General features: G+C 40.7%; 1 protein-coding gene across 5 annotated transcripts in view; it reads right to left on the minus strand.

Annotated features, from left to right (window-relative positions):
• garnl3 (GTPase activating Rap/RanGAP domain like 3) overlaps positions 1-22,049 on the minus strand; it is a 72,173-nt gene extending 50,124 nt beyond the window's left edge. For 3 of the 5 annotated variants that reach the window (XM_061060598.1, XM_061060597.1, XM_061060594.1), the window contains exon 1: positions 21,482-22,049. In XM_061060598.1, coding sequence (XP_060916581.1) covers positions 21,482-21,579 — 98 coding nt within the window. In that variant the 5' untranslated portion in view covers positions 21,580-22,049. Of the gene's footprint in view, positions 1-4,268; positions 4,550-21,481 lie in introns of those variants that run through there. The other 2 variants (XM_061060595.1, XM_061060596.1) reach the window with 2 other exon arrangements.
• Between the last annotated feature and the right edge of the window lie 3,170 nt (positions 22,050-25,219).

The following is a 25,219-nucleotide window of genomic DNA, read 5'->3' on the forward strand; positions in this document are numbered from 1 at the left end:
TATTACCCACGGCTATGGGCAAAAGGCTATATTATAGCACGCTAAAGCAAAGACAGATTGTCCTTAAGAGCAATATTTAATACACTAATAAGACACATACGAGCGTTTTACTTTGGAAGGGCCAATCGGTGTTAAAATTCACAGAATACTTTTTGCTACTACCCCCCTTAACACTTTTATGCCCAAAATTTGTATTGCTCCAAGAGTCTTTAAAATACCCAACAAGGTTTAAACAGTGTGTGGATGGGTGTGTGCACTCATGGTGGTGTACATATTAGGAAGCTTGTACTGTAGCTGCATGAATGCCACAGTTATGACACGACCTGCATGCTTTTTAGATCCCCCACTCCTCATATATCTCCCCTTAACTCTTCCTCTCTGGTCGGGTCTCTCTCTCTCTCTCTCTCTTTCTCTCTGCGGAGGAGATGAAGGCAGAGAGGGGTTATTAATACATAATGTACACTCAAGCTTAAAGGACGCATTTTAAAGTGTCTGCACTACAGGATGTATCCATCACTGTGTCTTTACCCCACTCTCCCTCTGCAGGCTTGCCTTCTCTACATAGGAGTGACCGGGGTGGGGTCTGAAGTAGCATCTAAACATGTACTCCATCACTGCTTTACCTTACGCTTTTTCTTTGGAGCACTAAGGAATGCTATCTTTCCAAGCCTTCGCCTTTTCTCGGAGAGGGTGTCATGGAAAGGATTGCACCTCCAACTTGGATGATTAAGTGATACGACCCAGCCCACCTAATGTAATGAAATCCACACCAGTCCTCCTAGGGAAACTCATCTTCTTCTTTTGAGTCTAGGCTTCTTGTGATGTTTAAATGGAACATATGGATGGACAATTTATGCAAGGACTGAACCAAAATGCAATCTCTTCTCCTTTTTTTTTGGCTGGAGTTAAAACACACATAAAGCATCCACCTGCAGCACTTTATATACACAGCAACGACTACAACGCTTAAATGTATACACCCAAAGGAAAGGTGCTGTTGCAAGATTTAAGATCCTTCTTCCTTTGAAAATGTTTTTGGTTCAATTTGAGCTTTTAGGCTTTCAAGTTGAGGCATGTTTTAACACATGTGGGAGGTGTACACTGTGGTGAAGTAAGAAAAGCTGTTCTGTGTATAAAAGAGGTGGAATGAGGCAAGAAAGTGAAGTGCTTCACGTCTGATGAGAGACATGTACCTGTCAACGGGGGTTGGACACTGTGAAAATGACATATTCCAATCTCAAGAACAGTATGTACAAGAATTTCCAATGAGAAACCAAATAACAAAAAGGGACCGTGTGCATTGTGCGTAGTAAGACACTATTAAAAATGATAAAACAAGGGTTCAAAATTATCCTAATCATGTATTTTTTTAACTCAGAATCTCAGTTATTGTTAATGTTAGTACTGGATTTAATCCAAGATTTATTTATTTATTTATATTAAGATCATTTGGCCGATATTGTCAAAAATGAACACACCTATTTATTTTTTTAAGCCATGCTAGCTGTTTGTGAGTTTATTTATTTAATGCTGTGTTCTCATTTAGATCCAGATTAAAGATTCTCAGAAATGCTTTGATGTATTGCTATCAAGTTTGATGTCAAATAAATGGTAAAGGCTTTGAATCCCAGGATTCCCTGCTAGCCTCGATGTCATCTTTTGTTATTGCAGTATTGATTGAGAGCCCCTTGGCGGCGGAATCTACAAATTAAATGACTAGACATTCTTATTAAAACATGACACATAGTGTTTAAAGCCTATGGTTTTCAATGTCACGGACACAGAAGCTTCAGTGTTTAGCCAGCTCTGCATCGGTCTTGAAACCTTTCTGCGTTCTAAACTCTCTCCATTTTAAAAAAGCGTATCCAATATTTATCCTAGTTTTACCACGTTTCTGGTCATGGAGCATTCAAACGGATGTGTGGGGGTGACTTTCATATACAAACTTAACAGGAGGACATACTGGCTGCTGCTTTGTTGGTAGAGAGGCCAGCAATTCAACATGGCATGTTTCCTTAATGTCTGATGATAAGGTCAATGTATCAATTAATTCAGTAAATTTCTTCCATATTGGTCCTTTTATTTTTTGCCATCATAGGATTAGACTTTTGATTTGTATACTATTTATGATGGATTACACATAATTACTTATGACACCCAATGACATTCCTATCATCAAGATTTATGTTCTGATTTAAGTAGAAATCATAAGCAATGTTTATTGTAAGCATGCTAATGGTAACATTTAGCTTAGTACAAGCTCACAGAACTGCTATAGACTCTTTGATAACAAAAGAGGGATTGATTATAGGACTGTCCTGTAACCTTACATGCTGCCTTACACACTAAGAGATATGACACAGATGAAACCTTCAACAGCTGTCCGAATGTTTGGCCACCATCACTTGAACTCTGCACCACAACAGCTCAGATTCCCAGCAGCACGGTGGCTGTTAGCCAAAGAAAAATGACTTTGAAAGCTTGGACCGAAGAGGAATTGCTCTGACACAGAAAGAGGTAAAATGGATATTCATTACTCAAACTGCTGCCCTCAGTAATGGAGTACGGGAAAGGTTACAAATTGCGGTTTCTGTCACAAGACAATGGACAGTGGCCACTGAAAGGCTCAGCACAATACAGTAAAATGTGAGGTATAAATCACTCTGCCAACTGTCATACCAAACCTCCCAGTGTTGCTCAAGACAAAATCCAATCCTGTTATCCCTTATATCAAATGTTGTATGTCTCTGAAGACTCCTCCATCACTCCATAAAGTTACTCCTTCTTGAAATGCCAAATATACAGAGAGCTTGTTGCTAAAAGGTGTAGCAGCAAACATCAGACCGTAAAGACGCACAATGTAATTAAAAATGAAAATTCCCATACAGTGGTGATAGAATTCTCAATTTGATTGGCTTTTAAACGTCATACATCAACGTCAAACACATCCAACCACAGAGAAAATGTAAACTTCTATTGATTGTTGGCTGCAGCAAGTTCTTAGTAAAAACCGCCTACAGTGTACCGAGTCTTTCTACTCTATGTGTAGTCCAGGTTCAGTTTAGGAACTACAGGAAAACAATTTTGGTGATTAATACCACATCATTTTCAGATTTCATTTCAACTGATGCATGTGCAGTATTGAATAACAAAGTTAAGATGATGCCTGGTGCACAACATGCAAAGTGCAGAAAAATACTAGCCCGTAAACACTAACAGAGCCATTGGATTTTTTTTTTTTTCTGAAAAAAATATCAGTTTCTGCTACATTTATGTATAAAAATTAGACAAGCAAAGCTGTGATCATTGTGAAAATGAGTTGGACAAATATGCTGGGGGAAAAAAAAGAAAAAATGTAATTCATGCTATAACAAGCCATTACTGCAATATGACAAGTCACTAGAGCGTTTAATGAACATTCAGGACATCTTTGGCTCCTCTTGCCTCCCTCTCTGCACAATTGGTGCAGCATGGTAAGAAGCCTCTCTGTTATTGGCAGCAATGTGCCTGAGCTGTATGTTCCCTATATGATCTCTTTCTCTCTCTCGTTATATTAGAGTCACTGCAGCTTCATTTATGTTGCCATTGGCGGCATTTTCAGATCCATAGGAGGCTTAAAATGAGCTGCTGCACAGTTACCTTGGACTGCTTCTTCAACTCAGCTGCACACTTTAAGCCAGATGCCTGCCTTGATGCGTTTTTCCGTCGCGGTCTTACAGAGAGCCAGAGCAGCTATCTTGAACTGCGAGGCATGCCATGAATTATTCATATTTTTTCCGTGTACATACTGAAATGTCTTCTCCCAGGAAAGAAAGGTTTCAATTAATAAGCAGAACATTTAGTTTCGATTCATAAAGCGACAAAGCTGCACATAAAGCAGTCGTGTTTGTGCTTTAATTAAAAAAAAAGCTGTTGTGGCTGCTCTGGAGCGTCAGGACTCCCACACTGGAGATACTTGTGGATTCAGTGACGCTCAGTTTGCCAAGTAAATGGAAAAGGATCAATAAATCATGCGCTCGACAAATAACTCGACAAGTGTAAAACTACACCCAATGAGTCGATTAGTGTAAACATTATTCGCCGATCGCAGAGCCTAATTTGGCACTTTACGCACCAGAAATGCCGAGTGCAGGTGTCCTACGCTTTGCCTTTATTGCTTATGGCTGCGTTAACTGTATGCCAGTGCTGCAGGGATACATCAGAGCGACCACAGAGCATTCAACAGTTGAGAGGAGGCATGCAACAAAGACAGGGAAGAGTCACATTACCGCTGATTGAAAGTCAACAGTTTGGTAGATGCTGGATCCACACTGTTCATGTCCCCATGCGATGTCAGTCCAACAGAGAACCGGCGTTATTTTTCCTCCTCTCTTTCTCCCCCCGTTTTTTATTTCTCCCTCACTGCTAGGAGCGCAGGAGCATCACTTCAGCACAAACTCCAACAACAGCTGATCCAAACCCGGTAGGTGGTCGTGCTCTATTTTGCTACTCTCTCTCTCTCTCTCTCCCTTTTCCTCTGCGCGTAACAGCGTTATGATGAAGCGGAACGGATCTGCCATAGGAGCTATGTGTTTACTGTGTGACCCCCCCCCCCCCTTCCCCCTCCTCTCTCTCTCTTACTCACTCACTTACATCAGTGGTGCATTTCAATCCACCACAATGTTTAGCTGCAGGCTCCACAGAGCAAAAATCCTCATTCACTGCGAATTATTCTTATCGGGGGGTTTTCCCCCTTCGTCGACCATACTGTTACATCACCGTCGATTACGTGAAGCTTTCTTTATATAGTTACAGTACCCTGAAGCGTAAAGTGATGTCAGGATGCGGACCAGAGGGTGAGGGTCGCACTACAGCATCCGGTGTGAGCAATGAAAGCTGTGGGGGAAATAAAGCTTGTGATTCCTGGACAGTTTGGAGCAGAAAAAAACAAGTTAGGGAACTTGGTCAGTGAACAGCACTGTATGTATCCAAATGTTTATAATTTGACTTTTAAAGTCAGCAGGAGAACTGTTGGGTTGCCAGTTTATAAGAATAATAATTCCTCAGCAGTTGTTTATCCTTTCTTTAACAGGTCTGTATGCAGAATGTTACAAATGATGGTTATTGATTTAAAAATAGTCTTTCTTACTAAAAATAAAGTCTGAAGTTATGAATGTTAGCACAAAAAAAATACAGCTCTGATCCATCCAGTCTGCAGTTGAAATGCTTCTAAGTTAGTTGGTAATGATTCCATATGTCATTTTGGCAACCCTAAAACTGTACCTGTATGGCCGATTAATAACAGATCTACAATTTATAACACGAGAAAATGAAATGCTCACCTATAAAGTAAAAAAAAACAAAAAACCTGACCGATAAGAAAGTGGGACCACATCATGCTGTGACATTTCTCTTAAAGGACAAACTGATCAGATGCTCTCAAATCAATTCGCTTTTATGCGCTCTCCAGGGTCTACCCATAATCCCACTCAACAGCAGGTCTGGCCCATGATGAGGTCATTCAGTCATTCATGCACACAGCCTCCTTCCTCTCTTCTTTGACTCTCCACAGCTCACTCTCTTGTCTTTCTTTTAACCTCTTAATTCTTCAGTTTTCAACATTTGTAGTTGGTGCTGGAGACACAACAAATACAGTGTGCACACAGAGACATGGCGTAGTTACAATACTGCACTTCATTTAGAGGACGAAATGGATGACATCATACTTTCATGTTTTGAAGTCTTGGAATGACTTCCTCTTTGGTTTTGATCACACAGACCCTAAACTGTCCATTTTGAGCATGCAAAATATTGTATTATTTGCCTTTATAAATAGTTGAAAGCGGGTTTTTCACATTTGCAGAATGCAATAAAATAATCATGGAGCATTGAAACATATAAATGCTAACGTATAAAAGGGAACCATATAAATACAAAGAGTTTTTAACATCATAGAATAATTACTTTTGTCACTTTATTGGTATATAAAATGTTTAATATGTTGTTAAGGGTATAAATGATCAAACATAGATTCAACATTTTTTTTACTGGAGATAGAAAAATGTCCATATTGTTGTCCAGCATAGTGACATCACATTCATGGGGACAATTTAACTTCAGACCTCTTGACCTCTTGTAAAAAAAAATAAATACAAAATTTCACTTTCATATTATTCATTTGTATTTAGGAGGGGCAGTGCAATGTCTGCGTAAGAGCCAAAATGTAGGCTATCTTTTATGACCATTAAGTGTAGTCTTTTGTACTGATGGTGGTTGTCACTGTATGACTACAGCTCAGTCATTTTCCAAGGGCTAAAGGTTTTTGACAACAAAGCGAGAGTTGTATTTCATCATCATTTGTATGGTTTATTTTGTTGTTTTCACTGTAATGAAAATTGTTTACATCGTAGGAGATTAACAGAATGAGTGGTTTTTAAGTGCAATCCCATCTGGATGCTTGTCTACAACAACTAAAACACAGCTTGTTAACGTTGTTTGCAACCTGCTGCAAAGGCGCAAAAGCGTCTCATGGTAAGTGTGTAAAAATCCACTTCCTTTGAGCTCTAGTTTTGGTCTCAACTGGTTCCAATCTGTGACTTGTGTACATTTTTTTTACTGCCAGCCACATTGAAACCAGTGTTGCAAAAAGTCACAGTGTTCACATTTTCATTTGATATGTTTATGTCATAAAAATATCAAGTATGGCTATTTTCAAGTGACAGAATAGCATCATTTGTGATTCGTCAGGCAGTTTAAAGTGCATGAGTCTCTTGATGCCCAACAAACTGACACTCAGATTTATGCTACAGGCTGCAAAAATAAAAAAAGCGAGACTGAAAAAAACATTCTTGTCACCCGCCAGAATATTATAAAAAAAGGTTGGAGCACAGGAAAACAATAAATACCTAGCAAGTTAGGGGGAGTAGGCATAAATAATAAACAGAGGCAAGTGGCAGAAACATGTCAAAACAGTCTCCATTTTTATTCTCTGCTCTCAAATACACATACATACACACGAACACACACATGCACACACACACACACGTGGAATTGCAGATGAAACTAGAGCTTAGCTAAATCTGATACCTTCACAATAGCCCAGCCACAGCTTAGTCCACACACACACACACACACACACACACACACACACACACACACACACACACACACACACACACACACACACACACACACACACACACACACACACACACACACACACACACACACACACACACACACACACACGACATGAAAGAGTGCAGGAATGCTCGGCTCAGGCTACACTCAGCTGCTCATCAATTTTTAATCAGCAGAAAACCCCCCTCTGTGACACGCCACACCACAGGAACACCTAAAGCTACCAACACACATCGTATTTACTCTCTTTTTCTCACTCTCTCTCTCTCTGAATGTGACTCCCTTTAAAAATAGCTTGTGATAAAATGCTGCTGAAACAGCCTGAAGAAAGAAAAAAAGAGACTTTTACAGAAGAGACTGTGACAGCCTCCGTTTTCACATGTCAGGATCCAGTTACAAACAGTCAACCTGAGATACCTGAACACCCCCACCTCTAATTAGAGCCTAGAGGCCTGTCGCACGTACATACACACGGAAACATTCATACGTGTTGCATAAACACTACTGCACCACACACACACACTCCTATTGTCACACTTTGACACGCTCTGCTCACATGGCCTTTGCATGAGGGCGTCTGGTTTTCAACAGTCGCTCGTGAAGCCCGTCTGTAACAAGGGAAGTCAGAAGAGGAAGAGTTCCTGTTCAGAGATCAAGCTATCATTCTGAATGCATTAACAAAGCTGCCATAACAAGTAGTTATTATAATGGGACAGCGGCCTGCTCCAGGTGATGAATTCAGTCCATTAATACTGAACACGAAAAAGTTGATTGAGAGTACGTGGGGTTTGTGTTTAAAGCTCCTGTAAGCTTTTTCTATCTGATAATGAGACATAATGAAATGAATAGTGATGCCTCCCTCTATATGACCTGCAAAAGACACTATCACCTCTGCTGCTGGTGTAGGTGTCGGATGAGGTGATAACGACACCCTGCCAAAACTGCCAAAACTTTTTTATTTCCCACACCACAGATTCATTGTGAGTTGCACTTTTAAAGACATTTAAAATTAAGAAAGACACAATTATATGTCAGGATTTATTTTTTCTATGTATGTATAAGAAAAGACCAGCAAAGACATAAACCATTCCGATCTGTCCACTAGGGGGCACCAGTATTGACACAACCTTTAAGTTCCTCACAGGAGCTTTAACTTTTTGTGTTCCTTGATGCTTTCCTTTAACTTTTCTCATGAATATAGCAGATATTTATTTATTTTTTTCATTATTATATAATCATTTGGTACTTTAAATGCAAGCAAATGGTAAAAAAAAATAATTTAAGCTTTTTGTTTACATAATAACAGTCATCATAAGTAACTAATTCCAAAGATAGTTAAGGTGGGGAAACATTAAAGTCTTTGACCACTAGTAGGGCTGTAGAGCAAGTTTTTTAAAGTTCTTTTGTATCAGGCACATCGGTCTCACTGTTCGATAGGTTGGGATGATGCCAATGTGCTATGAAACAAAGTGATGTGAAGGCGATGGCGAGTACTTGGAAGCTAGCAAGCTTGTTACTAAGGTAGCTTTGCGTTAGAGTGCAAAAATAAACATGAATGGAAACATTTATTTGAGGATGAAATGTGAAATAAATTCGATTTTGAGGGTGTTTTACTGAGAAACAGTGAATGAAGACAGTCCACAGTTTTTTCACCCTAAAAGACCCTACAGGGTTCCTATGCTAGTACAGGTTACACCTTTAAGTATAACCTATGTGAGAGGCTGCAATGCTTTAGAGAATCGCTAGAAAATGTAGAAATCCAGAAGGGAACAAGAAACTTTTATGTTACAACTTAAAAATGCTGACGTGTTAGAGAGATTGGATTGACGCAACTGATGTTCTTCAGACTGAATGTCACCTTTTAATCTGCACATAATGTTTGCTTATGGATTAACTAAACCTTTGAGACATGACAATGTATCCGGCATTAGGCTACAGGTCATTAAGCAAAAAACAAACTCAAGTGTTCACACACCCTCTAAGCAACTTTCAATTACGCTGACTAACAACTAGTGAGCATTGTTTGCAGTCTTTTGAACGCTTCATCTTCAGTTTGGAAGTGAATTTAAACTATAAAACTTTGATTTCGAGCTCTGGGACCCGGCAGCGTTGGACTATCCCAGGCTTTCCATCCCCCAGATGAATACAACTTCAAAGCGCAAGGAGATGAACGTAGGTGTAGGCATTATTGTGAGTGGGTTCAATCCTTGTGTCCATGCCAGAAAAGGTTGTGGTGCTCAGGTACACAAAACTTAAGTGTGTGCGCACTCGCACTCCCACATTAGCCTCTGCAGGAGCTGCATGACGGGATCAGGAGCTCTCGACTCAATAGTGTTCTAATCCCTGTGAGCTCCTCCGCCTTCTCTCTGGACAGCTGCCACTCCGGCCCTTTAGTCTCACAGAGTAAGCCATGTCTGACCACGGCAACTTTCCCACGCAGAGGATGAACAAGGCCTCTGTTACTGTGTGTGTGTGTGTGTGTGTGTGTGTGTGAGAGAGAGAGAGAGTGCACAATGTCACATTGGGTGTCATTTCTACGAATACAGACGCATGAAAATGAGTCAATAATAAAACATATTGGCCCACTGTGTAATGGAAAGTGTACTACTATCACAACACAGTGGGGTGATTATTTATCACATACTGTACATTCAGAGACAACATGCAAATCAATTGACCTGCCATGGCGTCACCTTTCATTGATGGCGCTCTGTGTCTGGGTAATATTTTACCCGGAGGAGGAAGCAGTGATGACTAATCGTTCATTTGACTATCATCCAACGATTGTGTTGGACCTGGAGCACGCAATGAATCAGGAAGCAAAACACGACTTCAGGACTGTATTTAGCTTGGACTTTGGAGCTTATATCAGTGGTAATGGAAGTTACTTTTACTCAAAGGTTTTCACAGGGACTTAGTGGTTCTATATACCTCCACTCCACTGCATTTTTTTAGGAAATGTTGTACCTTTCACTTTGATGCATTCAAATGAGGAGTGATGTTAAGTAGGCTAAATGTGCTGTAAATAAGTTGCATTGTTAAAGACAGGCCTGGGCAATAAAACTAAATTTATCGTTGTATAATTAATTATTGCAATATCATTTTTTCAAACACATGTTTGAAACCTACAATTACACCAGAAGGCATGTGAGGCTAAAATGGGCAACACTACAAACCTTTTCCATCATTTGAAACAATATCACCCGTTAGAACACAGCGAGGTAAGAAATGACCAAACGTCCCAAATGAGTGTTAGTGGACCTTCAGAAAGCGCAAAGCCAGTAAGTGTTACTCCACAGCAGCAAAGTGTCAAATCAGCGTTTTCCAGCACTGTGCTCATGATTGTTCCTCTGCTTGAGTGGAGTATGTCTGGCCCAGCCTTATAGATAAAGATATCAGCAGTGGTCTTAGGAATTGTTCTCGGTTTGGTTTTTCTCTGAAGAGTGTAAAAGCATCTCAATTATTCACAAAAAGATGAGAGAAAACAAGAGTGAAAATCATTTTGTGACTTTTTTTTCTGTCAATCCCTATTTGTAATCTCACAGGTCTCCATATTGGTCATATGACCATTGAGGGCCATGCCATCCCTAAATTGAGAAACACTGGACTTGACTACAAATTGAATGTAAAGTAAAAAAAAAAAAAAGCAACACCTCAATCCCCCCCTTTTTTTAGTGAAAGAAGTATGTTTTTATTAATTTTATTTTTTATTATTGCTTCAGTAGAAAAAATTAAATAGAATTACATATACCTGTGCAAATGGCAATAAACATCTATTCTATTCTAGTAGGAGTTTGAATTTTGGACTTGTAATAATCGAGGAGCAATACGTTATTGAGCGACATAGAAGTTGTTTGAAGTTTTAATGTCTGATAGCATAATATTAACTAAAGATTATTTAAAATGTGATCATTTTAATGCTATTCTTTATCATACATAAAAGCTAACTATTTGGGGGTTTAGACAAAAAAGCCTGCTGGAACATAAAACAGGCCTTTACAAATATAAATCGTCAGTTTCCGACAAAATTACAAATCGGTTGACAAAGAAAATAACCCACATGTGTTGCATTGGTTGTTGGTATAACTGACGTTTTTCTTTACTTTGATTATACTTTGAATTCACTAAAGGTACCTGTGTTATCAGCTACATCAGACGTACGAGTTTTGAAGCTTTTCATGTGATTCGCGACAAGCGTTTGAGGACTATCCATTACACCTGTGTGTCCACACATACAAACAACATTCAGATGATTTGGATTCTGAGCTTGGCCTCTGCGTACTCGGTGCATCCCAAATGCCAGCAGGTCACCACGGGGCCTCTGTGAAATGTCACAGTGTCAGGCAGCACGGATTGATGGTGGCCCTCTCATTAAACATGATCAGGAGAATTAACCTTTTGTCTGGAACGATCGGTGCCGCTCTGGATGACACTCTGCCCTCCACCCTTTGGCTACATGGGTACTGTGTTTGTGTGTGTGTGTGTGTGTGTGTGGATGCAAACTTTTTCTGTACATAGAAAACACTCTTAAGTCCTGATAACTGCTGCTCAGTATTATATAGGGATTTTCCACTACATAAAGGGCCATACAAACATTTATGTTTTCACAGAATCAAAGGCACAAAGAGATCTTGTGTCTGCCTATGAATGAAACCCTCAGCTGAAACTTCTTGAGTCCAGCTACTCTTCACCCTGATGTCTGTGGTTCTTTATGCACTAACTCCTCCTAGTGGAAAAGAACGGGCAACCAAAGAATTAAACCAGGTTTGTAAGATCTAGTAGTGTGTATTTCAATTGTTTTTAAACAATTCAAGATTTGCTTTTTTTTTTCTGCAACTCATCATCTTGACACACATTTTATCCAAACTTCACAGTTAATATCCAAAGGTGGAATGTTTTTTCATTGATACTGGCCTTCTGTCATGTACTAACATAGTGTTTTAACAGGGAGGTTCTGCCCCCTTGTGGTTTCAACTTTTATCACAGTTTTATGTTCAAGAACTGAATGTACAGTTTGTACTAAATTGTACACAACCTGAGATCATTTTGGCAATACATACATTATGACAATATTTCATATTTAGTATCATATCATTATGTAATGTAACATGAACTATCTAGTGCAGGAAAATGGAAAAATATTGTATGTTACTTTCTGTAAAAATGTGTTTTTAGATGAACTATGGAATAAAAAAAGTGCATCACAAACCCTACCTGCTCCCTTCCCTCAGTCCGTATGCACAGTCGGCTGTGTGTTAAGGTAATTAAAAATAAATTCAATTTTGGGGTTTTGAACCTAAGTTTTTCCCCCTGTTTCTTCTTATTCTGTCTGGATCCTCAAAAAGCAAATACTCCAAGTAAATGTCTGTCAATGCCCATGTGTAATTCTCCCATTTTTGCTTACTTTGATCCTTGTGTTGTGTACAGGCATGCATGGTCCACAGATGATGAAATGATGAAACTTTGTTGATTTTTGACCTTAAGTACCTTTATCGACTTTCCAAAGTAATTCATCGATTAATGAGGCTGATGACCAAAATACGTTTACTTGCTGTACTTTGTTATCAATGCTAGATGGGAAGTTTCGGCATGCTAACGTGCTAAACTACGATGGTGAATAAAGTTAAAGTTGGATACGCTTAACATTAGCATGTTGATGAAGTCAGCGTGCTTGTTGATCTTGACCTAAAGGACCACGTTGCTGTTCATCATGAAGCGGCGAGTCAAATTCACAATCCAATAAATTCCCCCCCCCCCCCCCCCCCCCCCAAAAAAAAACACTACCCCCACTTCAGTTCCTACAATGAGTCATTAGATCATGCGATTGTTTTACATAAAATCTAGCATTGCTTATAATTCGTCATTGGTTAAAGGTTTTTGAGGCTTGTAACTCACTGCTGGAAGGCTAAGCCATTTCCCTCCACGTCCTATACTGTACATCACATTGTTTTGTGTTTTTAGATAATAAAAGACTGACTCAGAAGAAATAGCGACGTGCAATAAACTATTTCAATCTCAGAAGGCTTACAGTTTGGGAAACTCCCCTTGTAAAGAATTTCCACACTTCAACATCTCCTTTCTTGAGGTTTCTGCAAGAATTTTCAAACTTAACTTCCACCTCCGGTTTTCTGTTTGCTGACTTTCTAACCAAGAGGAGTTGTTTTGGCCGACCTCCCTTCAAACCGCAGGGTAGAAATGTACAGTAACAGTAACCCTTCACAGGCTCCACTTCCTCCTCTCGTCTCTCCTGGATCTCTCTTTGAGGGGTTACGGCGGGGGCAGTGGGCTGGCGTGAAGCTGCTCACGGTGTGCACACACACAGACTGTGGCCATACTGTGCCGACTTCCTGTGATGTCTCATACTTCAACACACTCACGTTCACTTTGCGTCATCCTTGACATGGGCCAAGAAAGAAAGAAAAAAAGAGAAAATGTATACAACTGAGGAAAAAGAAAACACTCCCAGAATATGACTCTTATATGGAAGTGGTTTGTGGCTTGTGCTCGAGCTGGCCACATCTCAACAGATACCCTGCTGTAAGTAAACCTCCATGCCGGCCTTACTCCAGCTAACTATAATGGGAAATGTTTTTTCCAGCCTCTAAGCTTTCCTGGAGCAGTGCACCGTGCTTTTTAATGTGTAGGTATGTGTCTTAAAGCCCTAAATGGAAGCAGATGTTCCTGTGGAAGAGTAAAAGTTTACACAGAGCTGTTATCAAGTGAGGGCTTTGTCCTTCTTCTTACTTTTGTGTGGATTTTTTTTCTTCTGGTAATTTGAATCTATTTCTCCGTCTAAATGAGCCTGAGCATTGTGCACATGGCTGGACTGTGTGCTGGGGTTGTGCAGACCCATATGGGAGTGATTACAGTCCAGTGTTTATCAGACCTTACTCAGGGGCCGACTGTACGGCCTAGCAGAGCAGAACCAGCCTCGCAGACTCCTTCCAATTTCCCTGCTCCTTCTATGGAAATCCAGAAAGTGATTCAACATGACAACAACACTGTGACGCACGCATTAATTCCTGGAAGAAATGAATGTATGGAGCATAAGTTATTTGTTATACTTACTCATTTGTGAATCAATTCTATTCAATTTTTACGCATCAAAGTCGGTACACAGGTTCTGCTGCACTTGTGCCAAAAGTCTTCGAGGGAGCTGTATGCAAAGTTTAATCTATGTGCCCTTGAGTGATGTCACTTGAGGTATGAAAACATAGAGCTAAAGACTACAAGCTGAAAAAATATCTATGGGTGTGGAAAAAATACTTAAGGTTAACTCACTTCTGCAGCACGCCATTCATCTATGCTAAAGTAGAGGGACCATATTTTCAAACCTCCACATCGGGACACTTGAATTTTTACTTGAATTTTTTTTATGTATCGATTCCACAGATGGGTTACCTGCACTGATCACATAAGCTAGTGGAAGGTAAAGGTTTCCTCCTGAGCAGCTCTAAAGTTGGTTGCCACTGCGTGTGCCTCAATGAACTAGATCGTATCAGTTCTGCTTCCAGCCTGTACCCACCATTTGTGTTTGCTCATTTTAATATTGCTTTGTATGTCGGCATTTCCACCGGGAGCAAATGAAAATGGACACTTGCAGTGTGTGCAAAAAGCAGCATATTCATTACCTGGTGCTTTTCAAAAGGAAGCTGTAACTCTCCTGGAGCTCTTTGGAAAACGCTGACTTGCTTTCGGCATGACAGCTCGTCTACCTGTCATTACTCAGCAGATACTGTTAGCATGATTAAACCAGGCTAGCTAAGCAACAGCTGCAACCTCCAGATTGACTGACACATGTACAGAACAAATTTGTATTGAACATTGACTCATTTTAGTGATGTTTTTCTATTGGTTAAAACAGCAACCGCTTTGGCGACGACATTCATTGACATACATACTGTAGAGACAAATCAGTGTTGCCAGCATGGTGTATTGGGACAGGGACTGTTCAAAAACAGGACATATTGGTGTTCTATAGATATTTGTGGGGACTCGGGACACAGAACTTGAAATGTGACGGTCCCACTCAAATTGGGGCGTATGGTCACCCTATGCTAAAGGCTAACAGCTATAGGGCTACATTAGCTGCTAGCCTAACAAATCTCGATTGAGCAAGCTGTAAGCAGATGAGCTGCTTTGTGGATAATTTAGGATCATTTTAAGATAAGGTGAGAAAAAGGAATACAAGGGACTTGAATATTTGTGTCAGCTCAGCAGAATCCCATGTTTTATAAAAAAATGTCTCTTTTGAGCCTGACAATGTTGTTCGAATGTAATGCGAAATCTAAGGAATACACTTTTAAACACATATTTTTGAGGCAAATTTCTCAAAAAAGCTTCTAAAATGTACAGTATATATTTTTGGCTAGGGTGTTCTTTGGTTATAAACTACAACTTTTGTGGTTTCATGATTGGACAATTACAAGAAATTTGAAGATGGGGCAATGGACTTCATGGATTGTTTTTGTTACTACCAAACAATGATGGACCTCAAAGTGAAAAAGCACAACGGGAAAAAACGATACAGATAATGGATGGATGGACGGAAGTTAAAGTGCAACATCAAATGCAACATCTATACTGCTTCTGCCCTGTTATGCAAACACACAAACAACTACAGGAGTGAAACATCGCTGTGTGTTTGTGTCTAATGTGCGAGCTGCATAATGTTCACAGTGTGCAAAGCAGAGGAGTGCCTCGAGTCAGCAAAAAAAAATCTTGCACTCCATCAATTTATCTCCCCGCTGTGGGCTTGATGACAGACTGTAACGCAGAGGGAGACCCCGACAGCCCAGCCTATTACAACCACTTTCACTCCACACGGCTCTGTCCTCATGTACTGTGCGTTTCTTAGACCCAAAATCATGTCTGACTTTCCAAACACGTGTTCTTCATTCGAACACGGCTTTGAAGCCTACTGTAAAAACTTCACACGTAAACCGCAAGAGGAGGAACCCTAATGCATATATCCTTTTCTTTTTTTTCTCTCTCTCTCTTTAAAAATGCACATTGCATAAACTGTTTCTTTACTTTGCACTTGAACGCAGCACGATGCATCTCAGCTGCATCTGGCTCCAATCTTGCACCAATCCGACATGCTACGGCACAGCCCCTGGCAACAGAAATCATAGAACAATGTAGGTTTGGCAGCGGGCGAGGTTAATGAAGACACTCTGTTAGTATTTCAAAGCAGAATGCACTCAAATGACCTCTGAAATGAGAAGTTCAGGAAGAAAGGTGAATGAGGGGGCGAGAATAAAATAAGAGTCTGTGTGAGTTTCGGTTGCTGCAGCTTGCCAAGTATCTATTTTAGCTCCGTTAATGTGGCTGCAGTCGCAAGCCTAAGTTATTGCTGATTTATGTAAGCTTTTTGTTCAGAGGGAGGATGGAGGATGGTAAAAGCAAGGAGGGGCTGGATTGATTAATGAACATTAGAAGGCATTTCAAAGCCAACTAGGGCAACAATCCGTCAAACCTAATCTGTCCCTCCTACATTGCGAACAAGCTCCTTATCTAGTTGGATTTGTTATGTCTGCTCCACAAGCTTAAACCATAGTAACAAGTTTCAATCGCACATTTCCCCCCGTTAGCTCGAGCTTAAATGTGCTTCTCTTTCCTCATGGTCCAGTTATGCACGCAAACGGCTTATTGCCAGCGAATGCCTTTCCTTAAATGAACTACAAATGTTCTCTCGTGGATTGACAAGTGAGCACTAACATATTGCAGACAATGAGGTTAGTTTCCGCCACAACAGAATTTGCTGATGTTGCCTTTGAGTTCATAGACAGCAAGACTTATTCTGACGTTTGATAGAGGCTTAATAAGATCAAATGTTCCTCCAGTGGGCAGGGTTTGTATGCTTGCTGGCTCATTGTATGTATATTGCTTATAGTAGAAAACCCCATTTGCATTATTTCCCTTTGCCTCCTTGGCACCGTGTCTTAGACTTATGTTTGTTCTGCCAGTTCGTAGTCTGAGCAGAGCCAGTGTTTTCTTGGCTCCTCAAAGTGTCACCATGTAGTCTAATCTCAACACACACAAGGAGCCAGAGCTGACTGGAAGCGGTCCGACACGAGCCAAAACCAAAAGTCAGTGACAGGCGGGGTTGATAGCCTCAAAGAGACATGGAATGATTGTTGTGGAAATGAATGGGAAAATGCACTAAAAAGGTGAGGATTTATTGTTCCTGGAGGACATCCAGACTTTTATTATGTCAGGCTCAAGACTCAAGAGCAAAGAACTTGCCCGAAGCTGTGTGTGCTAGCTTAAACGGCCACAATAAGCTCTCATTTCTACAGTGCAGTGATTAGCCCCCCTCTGAAACTGTTAAACCAACACCTTTGTGCTGTAAAGGAGGCCAGAGATATCATGTTGTTTTCATTCCACCCACTTTTCCTCCTTGTCAAAACCTGAGGCCTACATTACCCAAATGCAACCCAAAATGCTAACGGCTGAGCTTTCCTCAAATAAAGACGGGGAGCTGGTTGACTCGCGTCTTACACGCTAAACAGTTCTTCTCCATTTTCAAACATTCAGGTTTTCAGTCTTTTATCATTACAGCCTTGAGTGACATCATTTGAGTCAATTTATCAGGATTTGCTAGGTCCTCTATGCAGCAAAAATATAATTTTTTTAACAAATTTTAGAACTGCATGGAGTGTTAATCCCAACACAATTTGACGCGCAAAGATCAGGGCTAATGGTTTTGCAAAATGTTGCAGTTATATCTAAGTTGTTGGGATGAGTTATGCTAGTAGCAGCTAATGTTGCATAGAGCTGATAGCCTCAAGCAGTGATGGGGAGCTGAATGAAAATGTGTGATTTTTTTTCCTTTTCCTTCTTGTAGTCTTCAGTCCCAATAGATGCTGACACAAATGACATAACTTGAGGCAGTTTATGAGACTCTACACAGCCTCTTATGGAGACTAATATACAATATACTAGACCGGTAGATAGACCTATCGATAAATGTAAATCAGTTGAGCTCCCCTGTATGCCCAGAGAAAATGTGGACACACTCTCACAAACGCACAACTTACACACATGTACTAACGATAACGCACAAGCTCTGAATCATCTGTCACTCACCAACCACGTGCAACCATGAAAACAACTTGTTCTATTCCATTCAACTTTTGTTCTATGAGCAGCACAGCGGCATGCAGCAGCTACCTGCCTGCTGTCGGAGAGAATATCTGCCAACTGGCTCGCCGCTGACTTGGTTAGATAAGGCTTAGTCACCAAGAAGCAGTGTCCAAAACAGTCAGAAATAATAGTGTGATGTGAAGTGTTTATCCTCGAGCAGATCAACATTGGTAGAGACAGAGTACACATAACCAAGACAACTTTACACCATAAACTTTTTTTGTTTGAGTTCTGGTATACACTTTGCTGATACAAAAGTTCCTCAAGTGCTGTTAGCAGTTCGGCCAAAGAGTGATTTCCCCACTTGAAATCTCACCCAGTATGATTAAATACTTGATGCCAAAAGCTGTGTTAGTTTGGATGCATCACTATGAACAACCCAGCTTGTGCTTAGAAAAAAAGACCCATTCCATTAAGGCTACAGCAGCTTATATCCTCTCCTTTATGAGTACAGTTTTTAGAAACACAACAACGTCTTTTTACCATTCAGTCTTTTTTTTAAATCTATTGCACATGAGGGAGTGGACATGATTACAGTTTAATCAAATGGAATTCATCAAACATTCATTTTTCTCGAGGCATTAAAGTGATCAGTTTCAGTCAAGTCAGCAACGTAGTCAGTCAGGATTCGTACACAAACGTTATTACTCCTCCCAATTTGATTGTGTTGTTGTAATGTGCACTGCATTTCCCAGCTGTAACCAATCAGGACTTTCCCCCCCCCCCCCCTCCAAATTCTTGTAGTTTGCAATCATGACTCGATGATCACTCAGCAGTCATCTTTTTTTGATTTAAGTGAGGTTCTCTTTGTTGCTGTTGAAATACAGCATTTAAAGACTGTACACTCTCTGGAAGACTCTAACATAGTTGTTGATTCATTTAAAATGTGTGTTGAGTTAAGTTATTAGTCCCAACATATGTTTTCATATTTTCACTGACTTCGTGTATGGCCCAATGGAAGGAGCCTCAAAACATTTCTGGAGGAAACACTGTGATTTAATGCAACGTTATCGCTAACAGCGGCCATTCTTTCCACAAATAAATACTTTTCTTTCTTACTTGTTTCAATACCTGAATGCCTTCAGCTTTCAAAACCTATACTCTTTAACTTTTACTTGTAATAGAGTATTTTTTTTGTACCACTACTTCCACTTGAGTTAAAGATTGAGGTACTTCTTCCTGTCTGGAGGAGAAAGAAAGAGGGCAGATTGATGTCAAGATAAATCTACCACATGACTTAAATCCTCAGGCAACCATATGGAAACACTCCAGCCATTGTGTGTGATTGAGCATGCAACACACATGAAAGCAGGTTAACATCACCCTGTACACTATATGTCCTTATGAAGATGTCCCTGTGTGTAAGGGTCTGTTTGGGTCTCTGCAGTACAATAAACTATACACAGACTCCTGAGCAGCAGCTCCTTACTCGAGTGTCTTTCATATCTCCTCAGTAAAGTGTAGAGTCTATTTCCCCCATGCGGGAGCACTCTGATTGATTGTCTGTTAAACTGCGAGTGTCTGAGAGAGAGTCTGCCAGGAAGCCTTACAGCAGGGTGACTCTGGGTGCAACATTATCCTACACAGGATAAATCAGGCTCATTAGGGGAGATGTGTAATTTGAAAGTAAGTGTTTGGCACAAATCTGGCCAAATTTCACCCCTGCACACACCCCGAACTTGCTTCTGTTTGTAGAGAAGAGACCTTGCAGCCTGGATGGAGACATCTCAAACACACACACACACACACACACACACACACACACACACACACGCACACACACTGAGGCAGATTTAACAGCAATAAGAGCAATGCAACAAGATTCAAGAGAAAATCTGCACTTGTGCACACCTCCGCAGATCGGCTGAAATAGAAGGAAAATTATACTGAAGGTGGGAGTATAAGGGGGAGGGGGTGTGCGGTGTGACCAGAACACTAGTCTACGGACATTATAATAAGAGAATGAAGTTAAAGCTCCAATTGATAAGTATAGGTCTATCGATTAGTTGATCGGCAGAAGATTCATTTTCACTTGAGTCATTTTCTGAAGCAGAAGATTTGATGCTTTCAAGATGTTCAAGTATGTCAAGTTTTTTCTGTTTTTTCCCCCCAGCTTTTCATTGGAGTAAGTTTGATCATTTGAGGGTTTAGACAGTTGCTCCAAGAAAAATAGACAATTTGTTCATGTCTCCTGCAGAAATCAGATGGACATTTTTCTCTTAAAATAAACCACACTCTACAAGTTAGTAAGAATGCAAAGATAAAGGAACTGGTCTGACATCAGTAAAGTGAAAGCTTTTAAATATAGCAACTATCAACTACTATACACAGCCTTCTCGTGGCTGCACAACACAGGAAGCTTCCTCACTGCTGGCTTGAGGACACACAGTCAGTGTCATCCAGATTGAGCGACCCCAACAGGCGGCCACACATCTCAGAAAGCTTGAAGGGGTTTTATGGGAGGTTCCCCCTGAAACCAGTTACACCACACTGAGAAGTCAAATCACCTGCACATGAAGTGGTCTACCTGGCAGCTAAGACCCCCTGCCTTCATATGTCTGCTGCCTCGGGATGCGTGTGACTCACTAGGGTCCCGCTGTGCCAAAGTGGTATACAGCAGGTGATCCCTCAAATCATCTCCTGGAGTGGTACTATTTTTGGGTAGAACAAAAACTTGCACATTTCCTGCTCTGTATGGCGCACGATTGGGCACCTTTGGTGTTGCTGGGCTGCCCAATCAACACCTAATTTTGGTAATTCAATTACGTCTGGCAACGTCCTGCCACTAAGCAGCTCTGTCAACATTGCAGGGTCAGGTGCAGACCGAATCTATTCGCGCGTAACGCTTCCACACACGATCCAAGAGGGGACGCAAACGCATGATGTTCGGTTCAAATATGATAAGATGAACACATGACATCAGGAGGTTATTTTGTCCAGAGTGTTAACATAATCAGATGCGCAATGTGGCCACATTATCCTTGGAAACATATGCGTGGGGCTTTTCCTCCACTCCATGCGCGCACACACGCAAATATCACTGCTAAATCTCCAACCAAGGTGAAAGGCACCCATTGGAAACTCGTTGTGTGTGTCCACTTCAATGAAGGAGGTTGCAGTGTCTGTGGGATAGTCTAGCCTTTTTGATCGCCCTCCTGCACTAGACAAAAACATCCCCCTCAATAAAAAAAAAATCTAAAAAATCTACACCTACCTGGTAATTTCGAAGCTGCAGCCTTTCCGAAGGAGCAACGCTCTCTTCCGCATGATGCCTTTGTCTCTGCCGAGGTACACATTTTTATCCGAATTCATGGGTGCTGGGCGAGCAGGTAGACTCAGGGGAACAGTGGCGCTTTCTTCCCGAGGAAACAAAAAGTCCCAAAAATCGAGCAGTGGACCGTGGGAGGCGGAGGGAGAAAGGGAACAGCCTGACCGAAAAAAAGAAGAAATGATTTTGTTTTGTTTTAAATCCTTCACCGCTTGGTCCACCAGAAGGAAAAGTGATCCTGCAGACTTTTTTTTTTTTTCTCTCCCCGCAGGCTAGACAAAAGACGGCGTGTTGAAGCTTTCAGAGGTGCATGGTGTCGAGGTTGGAGGTGTCTCCATGCGGGATAATGTCGGGGGCAGGCTGCTGCAGTTGTCAACCTGAGCGGACCGTGCAGAGGAGAGACTCTCCGCGGCTCCAGAAATCCTGTGATCCTCAACTGTGGCAGAGTCCACAGCGCTGCTTCGGCTACAGCCCCGGCTCTGAGAGGTAGTGACTTCACACACACACACACACACACACACACACACACACACACACACACACACACACACACACACACACACAGAGAGAAAGAGAGAGAGAGCGAGAGAGACTATTTACGGTAAGTGAGTGTGTCTGTGTGTGTTCAATTTAAATTAAGTATGCGTGAGAGAGAAGAGAGAGTAACAGACTGAGAGCAGAATAACATGAATGTCAGATATAAAACTTACAGCATTGGGCTATACAGTGATGCTAAAAGTGTCATTTATCATAAATTATTATTAATAATTTTGATGTTACTTTACCCACTGTTCGTCATGAGCTCAACAGTAACATTATAAATCAACATGTAGGCTAAGGTTTGCTACCAGGGGTTGCTTTTTTTGGGGAGGACGAAGGATCCTCTTTTGTGTTACAGTTTCTTACTTATATCAAAACAAATAAGCGTTTCCTGCTCACTGCAATCTAGATAAGTGCTTCATATCTACAATTTTTATTGGCCTTGAATTGTGTTTTGTTGACTCAATAATGATCTGTTCTATAAACATCGCACAAAATGTATGGAAATTTGTGTTTGGTAGATTATTTTTTTCTTGTAACAATGCTTCTTGCCAAGAAATCACATGTTGGAAAGCCTGTTTATTTCCCCTTTGAATGGTGCCACATTTGTAAGGAACATTCATTGTGGGATGAGCAGCAGAGCTGAGTATGTGGGTTGCGCCCATGTAAACTTGCCAAATCTTCTCTGCCAATGCCAAACAGCTTATTCTGCTGATGACTCTTGTTTGGTGTCGTTTCGTGGATTGGATGATTTTAGTCTTACGAAACAAGACATATTGGCAATTTAACAATTTATTCATTTAACAAACAGGAGCCTCAGTAGCGTGTGGAAGAACCATACACAGCCACAACAGGTCACCAGCCTGGCCACACACTGCTGTGGGTTGGCATCCCATTATTCAACCAGCATTTGCGCAGGTCAGCCAATATGGTTGTGTTGGTCACTCTGGCATGAACAGCATGCCCAAGCTGTTCCCATAAGTGTTCAATGGGGCTGAGGTCAGGACTGCCGGGAGGTCATTCCATCCTCTCCATTCCCAAATTCTGGAGGTAGTCTCTGATGAACCCCGCTCTGTGGGGGTTATCATCTTGGAGGATAGAGTTCGATCCCAGGCTGTGGAGATATGGGATTGCTACTGGATGCAGAATCTTATCTCTATATCCGTCTGCATTGAGATTGCGTCCAATGATGACAAGCCTAGTTTTTCCAGTGAGCTGTGTGGCATTGGCAGACAAGATTTGGGAAAGTTTTTCATGGGCGCAACCCACATACTCAACTCTGCTGCTTATCCCAAAAATGCATGTTCCTTACAAATGTGGCACCATTTAAAAGGGAAATAAACAGGCTTTCCAATGGGTTAAGATCTATAAGCATTGTTACAACAAATAAATAATCTACCAAACACAAATTTCCTTACTTTTTGTGTGATGTTTATTAATATAATCTATAAAAAAATAAGGTTTTTACTACATGAGAATATATTGCATGAAAGGTTTACATTTGGTACCAACTAGATTTGTCTTAATCAGATGGTTAAAGTCTTCCATATTACATTCTTGCACGACTATTGCTGTTAATAATCTCTTTCTGACCCTCATTTGGCCAAGGACCTGGAATAACGATTATTTGTGGATGCAGACCCACTTTTCTTGTAAATATCCAGATCTCACAGTCCCACAGTGAGTATTACAGGCAGTTCACTCAACTAAAGTACAGTTAGTATCGCAACAAGATTTAAAAAAAAAAAAAAAGAAGCTCAAAGTTTGTTTCCTGAACAAGAGAAGAGACCTTCAAATATAATTTACTCAGAAAGCTTCAGCTGCAGGTGCACCCAGCTGTAGGTGCAGGATTAGTCTCCTTTAGACTCTAAAAATATTAAGGGGTGGGTTGTGGTTGCATCCTGTTCCTCATAAGGGTGGGAGAGTAGAGGTGATTCATAGAGCACACAGTGTGAGACTGGGAAGTGTGGGCCAGTTCATATGAGGTCAAATCAGTTTGCACACTGAGAGATCTTGCCAAATTTAGTCCCTGCTTGCCTCAGGTCTCCAGATGTGTGGGTTTTTTTTTTTTTGTCAAAGGTTGTAATTTTTAACACTGTTGAACACCTTGATAACAGACCTGTATGAAATAAAAGTACAACACTTCTGTGAATCGACATCTGGTAAAAAAATAAATTAAAAACACACACACATGCATTATGCATATGCACAGTTGCTGGCAGCCTCACACCATTTGAAGCATGCAGATGACTTACCCGTCTAAAGAAAGTGTTTCCCTTAGCATCAGTCCATGTTTGAATTATTCTAACAAATTGTAAAACAATCATCAAGAAGGACACATACTATATTCCTCTTTCAAAAAAAAGACGTGATGCCTTCAAAATAAAAAGTATTCTTTAGAGATTTGTTTTATGGATATTATGTAGTGGCAGTCTGACAGCAACTTTGTTTTTTTAATTGTACTTTGACTTCTCTCAGAGCATTATCAGTCCATGAAGAATCAACTTTCAGAAAAAAACTTGAAGAATCTTGATTATCTGCTTAAAGCAACAAAACAGCTTTGTAATTTGGCACTGAGCAGATATAAAGAGTCAGAATGTTGAATCTAAGGCTGTGACACATGAGGCTCACAATTAACTTATTAGTTAATATCGAGCTGGAGCTAAGTGTTCTTGGTCCTTGTCCCTTTTGTGTTTCCTACACCTTTGGCCCAAGTTTTCAGCTTCTATGGTGTTTATAGGTTGACAGAACAAGCCAGTAAACAACTTTTCTGCCCTTCTCCACAAGCAAATCAAGAACGGCTGACAGAGCCGGAGCAATATGCATCCTTTTATCAGACACATTCTTGATTAGAAGCAGCTGCATCACAAAGCTTTCTTAGTGGTGAGCCAGAGATGACCAAAAATGTAAGGGAGCTCCGCTGTTTTGGTCCAAACACAGGGAACATGAAGCGACACAGCAATTGCCCTTTTTTGCCACTAGGTCTTTGATGACAAGTTGGTGTGTCTCTGGCTTTGCCTTCTTTAGTTGGCTAGCAACCTGTGTGCAAAATTGTTTGTTTGTATGTATGTGTTTATCTTGTTCTTGTTGGAAAAAAAGACACATTCTGTACGGACATTACTAAATGGAAATATTGTTAATATG

The sequence above is a fragment of the Labrus mixtus genome, chromosome 17 (assembly GCF_963584025.1).
Source record: "Labrus mixtus chromosome 17, fLabMix1.1, whole genome shotgun sequence".
In the NCBI taxonomy this organism is placed as follows: Eukaryota; Metazoa; Chordata; class Actinopteri; order Labriformes; family Labridae; genus Labrus; species Labrus mixtus.